At 62.7% G+C, this 15,000-nt stretch overlaps 3 protein-coding genes across 3 annotated transcripts; all 3 read left to right on the forward strand.

Moving 5' to 3' along the window:
* Window positions 1-2,760: 2,760 nt before the first annotated feature.
* Window positions 2,761-5,245, forward strand: LOC116443125 (acrosin-like). The gene is made up of 5 exons (XM_032107017.1): window positions 2,761-2,867; window positions 2,996-3,262; window positions 3,375-3,640; window positions 3,850-3,995; window positions 4,742-5,245. Exons 1-5 carry the CDS (start codon window positions 2,797-2,799, stop codon window positions 5,243-5,245), a joined length of 1,254 nt encoding a protein of 417 aa, XP_031962908.1. The 5' UTR covers window positions 2,761-2,796.
* A 772-nt stretch (window positions 5,246-6,017) lies between these two features.
* Window positions 6,018-8,744, forward strand: LOC116443105 (acrosin-like). Its single transcript, XM_032106972.1, has 5 exons — window positions 6,018-6,199; window positions 6,328-6,591; window positions 6,704-6,969; window positions 7,179-7,324; window positions 8,122-8,744. Exons 1-5 carry the CDS (start codon window positions 6,129-6,131, stop codon window positions 8,563-8,565), a joined length of 1,191 nt encoding a protein of 396 aa, XP_031962863.1. The 5' UTR covers window positions 6,018-6,128; the 3' UTR covers window positions 8,566-8,744.
* A 1,291-nt stretch (window positions 8,745-10,035) lies between these two features.
* On the forward strand, window positions 10,036-14,897 carry ARSA (arylsulfatase A). The gene is made up of 8 exons (XM_032106971.1): window positions 10,036-10,396; window positions 11,255-11,495; window positions 11,702-11,920; window positions 12,385-12,554; window positions 12,864-12,988; window positions 13,081-13,208; window positions 13,445-13,547; window positions 13,652-14,897. Exons 1-8 carry the CDS (start codon window positions 10,149-10,151, stop codon window positions 13,957-13,959), a joined length of 1,542 nt encoding a protein of 513 aa, XP_031962862.1. The 5' UTR covers window positions 10,036-10,148; the 3' UTR covers window positions 13,960-14,897.
* Window positions 14,898-15,000: the final 103 nt, after the last annotated feature.

The following is a 15,000-nucleotide window of genomic DNA, read 5'->3' on the forward strand; positions in this document are numbered from 1 at the left end:
CTCACCCACCTCGGAGCGCTCCTGCCCTGCCCCGGCCCCGCCAGATGTGCCTCACCCACCTCGGAGCGCCCCTGCTCTGCCCCGGCCCCGCCAGATGTGCCTCACCCACCTCGGAGCGCTCCTGCCCTGCCCCGGCCCCGCCAGATGTGCCTCACCCACCTCGGAGCGCTCCTGCCCTGCCCTGGCCCCGCCAGATGTGCCTCACCCACCTCGGAGCGCTCCTGCCCTGCCCCGGCCCCGCCAGATGTGCCTCACCCACCTCGGAGCGCTCCTGCTCAGCCCCGGCCCGCCAGATGTGCCTCACCCACCTCGGAGCGCTCCTGCCCTGCCCTGGCCCCGCCAGATGTGCCTCACCCACCTCGGAGCGCTCCTGCCCTGCCCCGGCCCCGCCAGATGTGCCTCACCCACCTCGGAGCGCTCCTGCCCTGCCCCGGCCCCGCCAGATGTGCCTCACCCACCTCGGAGCGCTCCTGCTCAGCCCCGGCCCCGCCAGATGTGCCTCACCCACCTCGGAGCGCTCCTGCTCAGCCCCGGCCCTGCCAGATGTGCCTCACCCACCTCGGAGCGCTCCTGCCCTGCCCCGGCCCTGCCAGATGTGCCTCACCCACCTCGGAGCGCTCCTGCTCAGCCCCGGCCCCGCCAGATGTGCCTCACCCACCTCGGAGCGCTCCTGCCCTGCCCCGGCCCCGCCAGATGTGCCTCACCCACCTCGGAGCGCTCCTGCCCTGCCCTGGCCCCGCCAGATGTGCCTCACCCACCTCGGAGCGCTCCTGCTCAGCCCCGGCCCCGCCAGATGTGCCTCACCCACCTCGGAGCGCTCCTGCTCAGCCCCGGCCCGCTGCGCCTCTTCCCGGCTGGGCCGCGTCCAGCTGTGCCCGTGCCAGCTGTGCCCGTGCCAGCTGTGACTCACCTGGCTCCGTCCCTGCCAGCTGTGCCCCTGCTGTGTCCTGCCCGGCTGTGCCCCATCCAGATGTTTCCGTGCCCATGCCCACCCGCAGCAGAAAGCACAGGGAAAGGCTCGGTGCCGTTTTTATTAAGATATTCTCTCTAAGATGTCAGCGCCGCCGATTTTAGGTTTGTGTTTTAATGTGTTCAAAGTGCAGTGTTTTGTATCATGTGCAAATAATTTTATACCGTATGAAGGATATTAAAAAATTATGTATTTTATGCTATAGGCTATTTTTATTGTATAGAAAATGGATCTTAATATGTGATGTAATAATAGATAACAAAATAATATAAATAGGATAATAAAATTTATAATATTAAATATGATAAATTTAATACAATACGTTTAACAAAATAAATTTAATATAATACATTTGACACAATAAATTTAATATAATAAAAATATAAAGTGATATTATATGTTATAATATAATACAAGTTGTATTATATTATATCATATTATATTATATTATATCATATCATATTATATTACATTATATTATAATAATGGCATTAAAATAGAACAAAACACTCTTAAATCTCTTTCCATCTACTACAAGGATTGGTGCCTTTGTTTTTCCATAAATTTATTAAAATGACTATAAATTACTCTTGTTATTAATGACTCTTAGTGCCCAATCTCACAGCAATATAGAATACAACCAGCATTAGTAATAATTAATAATAATATCAGTGGTGCTATCACATAATACAAGTATTGGTAAAAATTCAGATTATTAGTATGAATATTGCTATTGATTGTCACAATGTAATAGTAAAAGTGGTAATTAATAGAGTCATATTAGTGGTAATAACAAAAATATAAATTATATATATATAATATATATAATATATATAATATGTATTATATGTATTATATATATTATATATATTATATATATTATATATATAAGAAGAAGAATATAAATAGACTAATAATAATAGACTAATAATAAGAATATCAATTAATAGTAAGAATACAAATTCCTGTTAGTGATCCTAATGTCCTAATATAATTAATAATTAAAATACAAATATCAGTGGCGATACAAACTAAAAGCAACAATATATTGGGAGCAATAAGACTATAGTAGTACAACTAACACAAATAATTAGCAATAATATAGATCGATATGAATAAATAAATGATAAATAAATGATAAATAAATGATAAATGATAAATGATAAATAAATGATGGATAAATGATAAAAAATATAAATAAATTATATACAAATTATAAATAAATTATAAATATATTATAAATAAATTATAAATAAATTATAAAAAAATTTTAAAAATCATATAAAAATTATAAATAAATTATAAATAAATTATAAATAAATTATAAATAAATTATAAATAAATTATAAAAAATTATATAAAAATCATAAATAAATCATAAATAAATTATAAATACATATTCTTTCATTTATTAAAAAAGTGAGGTATTAATATTAGTGTTGATTAACGCCATCATGCCACTGTGAGGTTACCAGCAAGGCAAACAGATATGAACATCATTAATGATTATTAATTACAACTAATGAAGCACCAAGAGTGCTAAAGATTAACGGGATTATTATCGACGGGTGCATCCTTGTGTTTAACTGGGAGGTGCCACCAGCCCGGGGCCAGCTCGGAGCGCGCTGGGACAGCGGGAGGTGGCCCTGCCATGGCACGGGTGGCACCGGGCGCTCGTTAAGGTCCCTCGCAGCCCGAACCATTCCAAGGTTCCACGGCCCCGGGCTGCCCCTCTGTGACATCAGCCCGGCCCGGGGGCACCGCGGGGCCCCGGGGCTGCAGGTGCCACCTCTGCTCCGGCTCTGCCGCCTGCTGCGCTGGCACCGATGGCTCTGCTGGGGCTGCTCGTCCTGCTGGGCCTGGCCGGGCCCGCGGGGGGCACCTGGGACACCTGCAGGTGAGCGGCCCCAGGGGCTGCCAGGGGGCTCGGGGACACCCGGGGCTTCCCTGGCACAGCCTGGTGACAGACGAGCCCCTCGGGGCTCCCTGGCCCTGCTGTGCCCAGGGATGGCTTTGTGCTTCCAGAGGCACCTGCGGGCTCCGGCCCACGGCGTCTGACCACAGCTCGCTGGTTCAGGATTCCAAGCCCTCAGACGGTGACCACGGAGCCTTGGGTTCTTCTTCCAACGCCACTTCCCTCACCAAGAGCGGCCCCGGTGTCCCTTCAGGGACCTGGCCCGGCATCGTCAGCATCCAGGCCACGCTGGAGAACGGCACGTGGCACATGTGCTCGGGGGCCCTCATCCACCCCCAGTGGGTCCTCACGGTGGCCCACTGCTTCTTCAGGCCTGGGTAAGGAGGAGCAGGGCCGGGGCTGTCCCCAGGTGCCCAGTGAGGGAAGGGAACGGCGCTGCCACATCCCGTGGCACTGCTCCATCAAATCCTTTCTCCCCCCGCTCTCCAGAGACATCTCCAGGTGGGAGGTGGTGATCGGGGCCACGGATCTCACCCAGCCGGGCCCCGAGGTCGAGCTGCGCCACATCCGGAGGCTCCTGGTGCACCAGCACTACGTGGCCACCGCGGCCAGGAACAACATCGCCCTGCTGGAGCTGGCGCAGCCCGTGGAGTGCAGCGACTACATCCAGCTGGCCTGTGTGCCCGACAGCTCCCTGGCAGTGCCCGAGCTGAAAACCTGCTACATCGCGGGCTGGAGAGCCGCCCCGGGCAGCGGTCAGTGCTGAGTTGGGCGCACAGGGACACGGCCGGGCTGGCCCAGGGCAGAGGCCAAAGCCGCAGGAGCTGTGGCCGGGCAGAGCCGGGCCTGGGCCGTGCCCCGGAGCCCCGGGCAGGGACACAGAGGAACAGGGGCACGGCCGGGCCCTGGGCGAGGGGCTCGGCCCGGGGAGGTGCCGGGTGCTCAGTGCCCGCTGTGCCCGCAGCTCCCGGCCCGCGCCTGGCGCTGCAGGAGGCCAAGGTCCGGCTGATGGACGCCCAGCTGTGCAACAGCAGCCGCTGGTACGGGGGGGCCCTGCACCCCCAGGACCTGTGCGCGGGGTACCCACGGGGCGGCATCGACACCTGCCAGGTGCGAGCGTGGGCCCAGGGGCACAGGGACCCCCGAGCCCCAAACACGGCCCCATCCAACCCCCAAACCCAGCACAGGGACCCCTGAGCCCCAAACACGGCCCCATCCAACCCCCAAACCCAGCACAGGGACCCCTGAGCCCCAAACACGGCCCCATCCAACCCCCAAACCCAGCACAGGGACCCCCGAGCCCCAAACACGGCCCCATCCGACCCCCAAACCCAGCACAGGGACCCCCGAGCCCCAAACACGGCCCCATCCGACCCCCAAACCCAGCACAGGGACCCCTGAGCCCCAAACACGGCCCCATCCGACCCCCAAACCCAGCACAGGGACCCCCGAGCCCCAAACACGGCCCCATCCGACCCCCAAACCCAGCACAGGGACCCCTGAGCCCCAAACACGGCCCCATCCAACCCCCAAACCCAGCACAGGGACCCCTGAGCCCCAAACACGGCCCCATCCGACCCCCAAACCCAGCACAGGGACCCCTGAGCCCCTGACATCGCCCACCCTGTCCTGTATCCCCTCCCTTCCCTTCCTGTGCCCCTTCCCTTCCCCATCCACGGGTTCCTGTTGTGTATCCCATCCTATTCCTGCCCTTCCACGTCCATGGATCCCTGTCCCGGTGTCCCCTTGTCCCCAGGGCCTGGCGCTGTGCCCACACAGCCCACCCAGTGCTCCCAGTAGCCCCGAGGTGTGGCTGTGAGCCTGGAGCAGCCCCTGACCCCTCTCTCCCGGCACAGGGGGACAGCGGGGGTCCCCTGGTCTGCAAGGACAACGTCGGTGACTACTTCTGGCTCGTGGGATTGGCCAGCTGGGGCAGAGGCTGTGCCGGAGAGAAACGACCCGGGGTCTTCACCTCCACCCAGCACTTCCATGGATGGATCCAGGCCCAGCTGGGATTGGCCTCAGGAGACTCAGCCCCGCCAACACCAGAGCCAGCCGTGACCCCAACCCCTACCCCAACCCCTACCCCAACCCCAACCCCCACCCCAACCCCAACCCCCACCCTGGCCACAAACCGGACCCCCACCCCGACCCCGACCACGACCCCAACCCCCACCCCAACCCCCACCCCAACTGTTAATGAGGAGCCACCAGAACCAGAACTGGAACCAGAACAAGAATTGGAATTGCAGCCAGAACCTGGCACGTTTATAACAATTTCACTCCCCGAAGACATCCTGCTGAGATTCCTTGGGATCCTGCAGAAGATCTTGGAGTTCCTGAAGGACAAAATGGGTTGAGCAGGAGGGAGAGCAGATCCAGTTCTGGCTGCAGAGCATCTCCAGCAGTCCCAGTTGGGGCCGTGGCTGCGGGGTGAAGGCAGCCCCGGTGCCCGGCGCTGCTGTGTCCTGCCCACGCTGCTGCCCTGAGCTCACCCCGATGGTGAATTCAGTTTGTTCTTGAAATAGAGTTCTTCCTGTTCCCAATTATCCGCATTATCAGTGCAGTTCAGTCTCCCGGGCAAAACAAGGATGGGACAACCGGGGATGTGTGGGACAAACAAGCATGGTTGGGCCAGGTATGGGGGGAGCCGAGGGGGAGCCAGGGAGGGGTGGAGGGAAGGGAGGGAGGGGAGGGGAGGATGGGGCTGGCAGGTACAGAGAGGGAGAAACTTCTCCAGCCCAGGTTCCCCTGGCAGAGCCTCAGGTGTCCCATTGCCGGCAAAAGCAATTTGGGCACGGAGAGGAACGGGAATGGGAGCAGCTGGAGCTGCAGTCCCGGGGTCCCGAGGGAGCCTGAGCTGCTGCTGCTGCCGCCCAGGGGTGTCCCCTCTGTCACCAGGCCCTGCCCCGGAGCTGCCGGGACCCCCATCCCCGTCCCCCGCTGTGCCCTCGGCCCCGGCAGCGCTGGAGCTGCAGCCCCGGCTCTGCTCCCACCCTGGGCCCAGCCGGGATCGCTGGGGCCGGGACGTTCCCGCTGCTCCAGTGGGATTGTTCCAGTCCCTTCCAACCCGAACCATTCCAGGGCTCCCCTGGAAGTGCCCCTCTCCCCACCCGAGGCCGCCGTGCCCCACACACAGAACCGGCCCCTCTGTGACATCAGCCCGGCCCGGGGGCACCGCGGGGCCCTGGGGCTGCAGGTGCCACCTCTGCTCCGGCTCTGCCGCCTGCTGCGCTGGCACCGATGGCTCTGCTGGGGCTGCTCGTCCTGCTGGGCCTGGCCGGGCCCGCGGGGGGCACCTGGGACACCTGCAGGTGAGCGGCCCCAGGGGCTGCCAGGGGGCTCGGGGACACCCGGGGCTTCCCTGGCACAGCCTGGTGACAGACGAGCCCCTCGGGGCTCCCTGGCCCTGCTGTGCCCAGGGATGGCTTTGTGCTTCCAGAGGCACCTGCGGGCTCCGGCCCTTGGCCTTCGACCACAGCTCGCTGGTTCCTGACTACGACCCCTCAGACGGTGACTATGGAACCTTGGGGTCTTCCGATGGCATTTCCCTCGTCGAGAGTGGCCCTGGTGTCCCTTCAGGGACCTGGCCCGGCATCGTCAGCATCCAGGCCACGCTGGAGAACGGCACGTGGCACATGTGCTCGGGGGCCCTCATCCACCCCCAGTGGGTCCTCACGGTGGCCCACTGCTTCTTCAGGCCTGGGTAAGGAGGAGCAGGGCCGGGGCTGTCCCCAGGTGCCCAGTGAGGGAAGGGAACGGCGCTGCCACATCCCGTGGCACTGCTCCATCAAATCCTTTCTCCATCCGCTCCTCAGGGATACCTCCACGTGGAGGGCGCTGATCGGGGCCACGGATCTCACCCAGCCGGGCCCCGAGGCCAAGCGGCGCCGCATCAAGAGGGTCCTGATGCACCAGGACTACGACGACGACTCGCGGAGGAACAACATCGCCCTGCTGGAGCTGGCGCAGCCCGTGGAGTGCAGCGACTACATCCAGCTGGCCTGTGTGCCCGACAGCTCCCTGGCAGTGCCCGAGCTGAAAACCTGCTACATCGCGGGCTGGAGAGCCGCCCCGGGCAGCGGTCAGTGCTGAGTTGGGCGCACAGGGACACGGCCGGGCTGGCCCAGGGCAGAGGCCAAAGCCGCAGGAGCTGTGGCCGGGCAGAGCCGGGCCTGGGCCGTGCCCCGGAGCCCCGGGCAGGGACACAGAGGAACAGGGGCACGGCCGGGCCCTGGGCGAGGGGCTCGGCCCGGGGAGGTGCCGGGTGCTCAGTGCCCGCTGTGCCCGCAGCTCCCGGCCCGCGCCTGGCGCTGCAGGAGGCCAAGGTCCGGCTGATGGACGCCCAGCTGTGCAACAGCAGCCGCTGGTACGGGGGGGCCCTGCACCCCCAGGACCTGTGCGCGGGGTACCCGCGGGGCGGCATCGACACCTGCCAGGTGCGAGCGTGGGCCCAGGGGCACAGGGACCCCCGAGCCCCAAACACGGCCCCATCCAACCCCCAAACCCAGCACAGGGACCCCTGAGCCCCAAACACGGCCCCATCCAACCCCCAAACCCAGCACAGGGACCCCTGAGCCCCAAACACGGCCCCATCCAACCCCCAAACCCAGCACAGGGACCCCTGAGCCCCAAACACGGCCCCATCCGACCCCCAAACCCAGCACAGGGACCCCCGAGCCCCAAACACGGCCCCATCCGACCCCCAAACCCAGCACAGGGACCCCTGAGCCCCAAACACGGCCCCATCCAACCCCCAAACCCAGCACAGGGACCCCTGAGCCCCAAACACGGCCCCATCCGACCCCCAAACCCAGCACAGGGACCCCTGAGCCCCAAACACGGCCCCATCCAACCCCCAAACCCAGCACAGGGACCCCTGAGCCCCAAACACGGCCCCATCCGACCCCCAAACCCAGCACAGGGACCCCCGAGCCCCAAACACGGCCCCATCCGACCCCCAAACCCAGCACAGGGACCCCTGAGCCCCTGACATCGCCCACCCTGTCCTGTATCCCCTCCCTTCCCTTCCTGTGCCCCTTCCCTTCCCCATCCACGGGTTCCTGTTGTGTATCCCATCCTATTCCTGCCCTTCCACGTCCATGGATCCCTGTCCCGGTGTCCCCTTGTCCCCAGGGCCTGGCGCTGTGCCCACACAGCCCACCCAGTGCTCCCAGTAGCCCCGAGGTGTGGCTGTGAGCCTGGAGCAGCCCCTGACCCCTCTCTCCCGGCACAGGGGGACAGCGGGGGTCCCCTGGTCTGCAAGGACAACGTCGGTGACTACTTCTGGCTCGTGGGATTGGCCAGCTGGGGCAGAGGCTGTGCCGGGGCCAAGCGACCTGGGATCTTCACCTCCACCCAGCACTTCCACACCTGGATCCAGGTCCAGATGGGATTGCTCCCACCGGAAACAGAGGCTCCTCCAGCAGAGCCAGCCCCAACCCCGGCCATCAACGAGGAGCCAGACGACGTGGCACCAGAACCAGAACCGAAGCCTGAACCCAAACCAGAACCGGTACGGATACCGGTACCGATCCCGGAACCAGAACCGATCCCCGAACCAGAACCAGAACCGGAACCGGACACGTTTATAACAATCTCCTTCCCAAGAGTCATCCTGCAGAGATTCTTTGGGAATCTGCAGGAGTTCCTGGAGTTCCTAAGGGACAAAATGGATTGAGCAGAGGGGCGGAGCAGGTCCAGGTCTGGCTGCAGAGGGTCACAACCATTCCCTGCTGGGGCCGTGGCTGTGGTGCCAAAGGCAGTCCCGGTGCCCGGCGCTGCCGTGTCCTGCTCCTGCTCCTGCCCTGAGCCCACCCCGGCGGTGAATTCAGTTTGTTCTTGAAATAGAGTTCTTCCTGTCCCCAATTATCCGCGTTTTCAGCCCAGCTCTGTGCGCAGCAAGGCCGGGATAACCCGGGACCACGGGCGGGGTTGGCTCCTGGGCTGGGGCAGAGGAGGGGCAGCCGGGCAGGGCAGGACGGGGCAGGACGGGGCAGTGCCCGGGTTCCCGTGGGCTGTACCCGGGGGCTGCTGCAGCCCCTCCAGCCCCTCCCGATGAGCCGGGAGCGCGGCTGGGACGGGCTGGAAGCTCCCTCTGGGGCAGCAGCAGAAGCCACCCCGAGGGGCCGTCCCTGCTCAGGGCCACCAGGAGCTCCGGGGTGCGGCCGAGCGAGCTGGGGGGCTCCGGAAATATCCCCAAACTCACGGGCTGGCAGCGCCCCGGGGGGAAACTGCCCGCCCTGGGGAGGCACTGCCCGTGCCCGCCTGGATTTCGGGATGTCACCTCGAGGGCTGGGGACTTGGGACACGAGCAGCACCGCTGCGCATCCTGAGCATGAGCAGCCCCACCGCAGGAGCGCCTCAACAGCCCGGCCACGCTGCGGGTCCGGGCTGGGACCGCCGCCCCGCCCCACGGGGTGGCCGCTGTGCTCGGACCGCGGGGTTTAAGCCGATTTTTCTGTCTTCGCCGCGTTTATTGTGGCCTTCCCTTTGCAGTGGGTCTCTGGCCGCAGAGCCGCTCGCACGGGGTTGGAGCGGGGTCAGTTCCGGCCGCTGGTCCCGCACCAAGCCGGCACAGCCGGGCAGGCGGAGAGAGGGAGAAACTTCTCCAGCCCAGGTTCCCCCGGCAGAGCCTCAGGTGTCCCATTGCCGGCAAAAGCAATTTGGGCACGGAGAGGAACGGGAATGGGAGCAGCTGGAGCTGCAGTCCCGGGGTCCCGAGGGAGCCTGAGCTGCTGCTGCTGCCGCCCAGGGGTGTCCCCTCTGTCACCAGGCCCTGCCCCGGAGCTGCCGGGACCCCCATCCCCGTCCCCCGCTGTAGGAGCAGGCTCAGGCTCTGCTCCGGGGGCCTAGTAGCGGCACCAGAGGAACGGGCAGGGACCGATCCCGGGAAGTTCCGCCTGGACAGGAGCCAGAACTTCTTTCCTGGGCAGCGACCCAGCCCTGAGCAGAGACCAGAGAGGGGTGGAGCCTCCTCTCTGGGGATATTCCTGACCTGTCCAGAGGCAATCCTATGCTCTGGGACGCCCCTCCTGGGATGCCCCTTCCGAGCTGCCCCATCCCGATATCCTGTGCCTGGCACGGCCGCTCGGGCGCCGCGCGGGACTACAACTCCCAGCATGCCCCGCGGCCACGTGACCGCTATGTACATCACGTGACCAGCTCGACCACTGCCGGGACCGCCCCGGGGCCGCGGGGACAGCACCGGGACAGCACCGGGACAGCACCGGGACAGCACCGGGACACCCTCAGGGCAGCGCCATGGGGCTGCAGGGCCGGGAGCACCCCTGGGTGCTGCTGCTGCTGCTGCTGCTGCCGCCGCCCCCCGTGTGCGCCTCGGCCGCCGCCCGCCCCAGCTTCGTGCTGGTGCTGGCGGACGATCTGGGCTTCGGGGACCTGGGCAGCTACGGACACCCCTCGTCCGCCACCCCGCACCTGGACCGGCTGGCGGCCCGCGGGCTGCGCTTCACCGACTTCTACAGCAGCGCCGCCGTCTGCAGCCCGTCCCGGTACGGCCCCCGCGGGAGGAACGGGGAGACGAAGCTGCGGTGTCCCGGGAGGGACGGAGGGAGGATGAATCCTCCGTGTCCCGGGATGGGAGGAGGATGAGCCCGCCTTGTCCCGGGAGAGATGGGGGGACAAAGCTGCGGTGTCCCGGGAGAGATGGGCGGTGATGGACCTGCGGTGTCCGGGGAGGGATGGGCGGTGATGGACCTGCGGTGTCCCGGGAGGGACGGGGGGATAAATCCACCGTGTCCCGGGAGTGAGTGGTGGAGGATGAACCTGCCGTGTCCCGGGATAGACGGGGGAATAAACCTGCGGTATCCCGGGATAGACAGCGCCATGAAGCCGCCATATCCCGGGAAAAACGGGGGAATAAACCTGCCGTGTGCCGGGAGAAACGGGCGGAGGATAAACCCGCAGTGTGCCGGGAAAGACGGGATGATAAACCCGCGGTGTCCCGGGAAAGACGGGATGATAAACCCGCGGTATCCCGGGAAAGACGGGATGATAAACCCGCGGTATCCCGGGAAAGACGGGGTGATAAACCCGCAGTGTGCCGGGAAAGACGGGGTGATAAACCCGCGGTATCCCGGGAAAGACGGGGTGATAAACCCGCGGTATCCCGGGAAAGACGGGGTGATAAACCCGCGGTATCCCGGGAAAGACGGGGTGATAAACCCGCGGTATCCCGGGATATCCCCCTTGACCGCCGTATCCCGGGGAAAACGGGCGGAGGATAAACCCGCGGTGTCCCGGGAAAGACGGGATGCAGATAAACCCGCCGCGTCCCGGGATAGGAAGGGGCCTGAAGCCGCCGTGTCCCGGGATGTCCCCCCTGAGCCCCGTGTCCCCGCTCCCTGCAGGGCCGCCCTGCTGACGGGCCGCTTCCAGGTGCGCTCCGGGATCTATCCCGGCGTGTTCGACCCGGGCTCGCGGGGAGGGCTCCCGCTCGCCGAGGTCACCGTCGCCGAGCTGCTGAAGGCTCAGGGCTACGCCACGGCCATGGTTGGCAAGTGGCACCTGGGCTTTGGCATCAACGGCTCCTTCCTGCCCGTGCACCAGGGATTCGATCACTTCCTGGGAGTGCCCTATTCCCATGACCAGGTGAGAGGCTCCGGCTGCCTGGGGTCCTCGGTCCTGCGCGAAGGGGGTTGGGTGGGAGCAGCGCGGTCCTGGGGCGGGTTTAGGGTGGGCAGAGTCCCCTGGGAGGGGTTTCCAGCGGGGAGAGGCCGCTGTGGGGCTTCACCCGTCTCCCTTGTCTTCCCTGTGCTGCGCCAGAGCTGGAATCCCAAATATTCCGTGTTTTCCAGGGCCCCTGCCAGAACCTGACCTGCTTCCCACCCGACACCAAGTGCTTTGGGACCTGCGACCAGGGCGTGGTGCCGCTGCCGCTGCTCTGGAACCGGACCATCATCCAGCAGCCCGTCTCCTTCCCCGACCTCGTGCCCCTCTACAATAAATTCTCCCGGGATTTCATCGCCGACTGCGCCCGCCGAGGCCTCCCCTTCCTGCTCTACTACGCTTCCCACGTAGGAGAGAGAGAGCGGGGATTTTCCGGGCGCTTGGGAAGGGAAGGGATGGGAAAGGGGGAGTGGGAAGGGAAAAGGGAAAGGAGCCTGAGTCCCATGCGGAGAACAAGGAAGCATCTCCGCTCCTGCCACCCCAAAATCTGCTCCTGCATGACCTGGCGTTGCTATTCCCATGCAAAACCAGATCTTATTGGGATAATGCTTTCAGGCTGCTTCTTTCTGGAGCTTCTCCCTCTTCCCTGTGCCATCCCCAGGGAAAACTTCCCACTCTGCAGCTCCCCACCCTCTCCTGGAGCTCAGCTACGTTGTGCCACCGCTGAGACTCGGGGACAAGTCTCCTCTCAGCTGATGGCTTTTGTCACCTCTCTGCACGTCCTGCCTGGGATTGCTGCCTGTCCCTGCCTGTCCCAGCAGCAGCTGCAGCTCCAGGGGGGTTGATCCCGGTGTTCCCTGCCCTTTCCCAGCACACCCACTACCCCCAGTTTGCCAGCCGGGAGTTCGCGGGGCAGACGCGGCGGGGACCCTTCGGGGACGCCCTGGCCGAGTTCGATGGCTCCGTGGGACAGCTCGTGCAGGCCCTGCAGGAACACGGCCTGGAGAACTCCACCCTGGTGTTCTTCACCTCGGACAACGGGTGAGGGGCTGGTTTGGGGCGGGGGAACTGGGATGGGGCAGTGCCAAGCGACCCCAGTGAGGCGCGAGGTGGGCGCTGCTCTGGAGGGGGCACAGGGCGTGACCTCTGTGTTCCTGTGACTCAGAAACCTCCCAGGCTTTGGGCCAGCAGTGTGAGCCCCCAGTTCCCTCTGCCCGGGTGTCTCTCCCTGCCCCTCAGGCCGAGCAGGGTGGCACAGTCACCCTGGCACCTTGTCACCGCCCCCTCGGTGGCACCAGGGAGGGGACAGCGCGGCCCTGGTACCTGATGGCAGCCGGTTCTCGTCCCCAGCCCCTCCACCCTGCGCATGGCACGCGGAGGCAGCGCCGGCCACCTCAAGTGTGGCAAGGGCACGACCTACGAAGGTGGCATGAGGGAGCCGGCGGTGGCTTATTGGCCAGGCAGGATCGCTCCAGGTGAGCCAGGCTCAGCCCCTCGGCCACATCCCGGGACAAAGAGGGGCAGGGGTGGCAGTGGGATCAGCTGCTTGGACTTTTCCTGGCGGCAGGAGTGACCCACGAGCTGGCCAGTACCCTGGACATCCTGCCCACCCTGAGCGCCCTGGCCGGAGCTGCCCTTCCCAAGGTGGCCCTGGATGGCTTCGACCTGAGCCCGCTGCTCTTTGGCTCGGGGAAGGTGAGTTTGGAGCTGGGGGACAGATCCTTGGATCGGGGCAGATCCAGGGGCTGGCGGCTTTTGGCTCCTGCCGAGTGTGCCCAGCTGTGCCCAGCTGTGCCCAGCCGCCAGGGTGCTGCTGTCCATCAGCTCCAGCCCTATTCCAGCGGTAGGATCGGGGCTCCTGGGCGGGTCTCAGCCTGGTCCTGCCCTCCCCGGGGGCTGCCCAGCTGAGCTGAGCCCTGCTGCCCCCCCAGAGCCCTCGCCAGGCCGTGTTCTTCTACCCTCCGTCCCCCGACCCCCTGCACGGCCCCTTCGCCATCCGCCTGGGCAAGTACAAGGCCCATTACTTCACCCAAGGTCAGTGCTGCCCCCTCCCCAGCTCTTCTGGGGGCTCTGGGAAGGGCTCCTGCTGCCCAGAGCTCTGGGAGGAGGAGCCGAGCTCACCCAGGGGTTGTTTGCAGGTTCCTTCCACAGCGGCACCACCCCAGACCAGGCGTGCCACGGGCTGACCCCGCTCACCCCGCACCTTCCCCCGCTGCTCTTCGACCTGGAGTCGGACCCCGCTGAGAACTACGACCTGCTGCAGGGCGAGGCGGGCCCGGAGGTGCTGCAGGTGCTCAGGGACATCACCCTGCAGAAGGTGCTGCTGGAGCAGCGCCTGGAGTTCGGGGAGAGCCAGGTGAAGAAGGGCCGGGACCCCTCGCTGCAGCCCTGCTGTGCCCCCAGCTGCAGCCCCAAACCCTCCTGCTGCCGCTGCTCCCAGCACTGACCGACAGCCCAAACAGCCCTGCGCCAGCCCCGCTAACCAGCATCAGCCTCGGGGACCCCTCGGACTCACGGGGCGGCAAACGGGGTCGGGGAGAGCCCAAACTCTGCTGGGAGTGCGGGCAGAGCTCTGTGCTCCGTGTGGGACATTCCAGGCGAGGCCTTGGACAGGATCCCAACTCGCTCCGGCAGGGACCACGCTCGAGCAGCTTCTCCAGAGCCAGAAGAGCTCTTTGGAGCAGCGGGAACGTCCCGGCCTCAGCGATCCCGGCTGGGCCCAGGGTGGGAGCAGAGCCGGGGCTGCAGCTCCAGCGCTGCCGGGGCCGAGGGCACAGCGGGGGACGGGGATGGGGGTCCCGGCAGCTCCGGGGCAGGGCCTGGTGACAGAGGGGACACCCCTGGGCGGCAGCAGCAGCAGCTCAGGCTCCCTCGGGACCCCGGGACTGCAGCTCCAGCTGCTCCCATTCCCGTTCCTCTCCGTGCCCAAATTGCTTTTGCCGGCAATGGGACACCTGAGGCTCTGCCGGGGGAACCTGGGCTGGAGAAGTTTCTCCCTCTCTCCCCTCTCCCAGGGTCTCCCCAAACCCCAGCCCAACCCCGCTCCTTTTCCCTCCCAACTCCCAAATTTTCCCATCCTTGTTTTGCCCGGGAGACTGCATTGGGCTGAGAATGTGCTTAATGAGTGTCCTCATTTGGGCCACAGGAATCATTTTTTTTGGTAGCTGGGAGTGTCCAGGACCCAGATCGGGCTCTCCCTTCCATGGAAAAGGGCATTATTTCCATCGGGATAGGACGTGGTAGAGCAGAGCTGCCGTTGTCACAGGCTTCCCATGGAAATCACTGCTTTGTCTTACATTTTTTTCTTACTAAGATTGCTGCAAGTAATTGTTTGATCCCTCATCTCATGGCTGCTTCCAGTAAATTCCAATTTTTAACCCCTGATCTTTGCCTTTCGTGCTTCCAGCTGCAGTGGGAAGGGGAAGGAGCACTGACCTGGGGAACCCTAAACCATCCCTAAACCCCTGCAGTGGGGAAAACATCTTTA

Source organism: Corvus moneduloides, chromosome 4 (assembly GCF_009650955.1).
Source record: "Corvus moneduloides isolate bCorMon1 chromosome 4, bCorMon1.pri, whole genome shotgun sequence".
Classification (NCBI taxonomy): domain Eukaryota; kingdom Metazoa; phylum Chordata; class Aves; order Passeriformes; family Corvidae; genus Corvus; species Corvus moneduloides.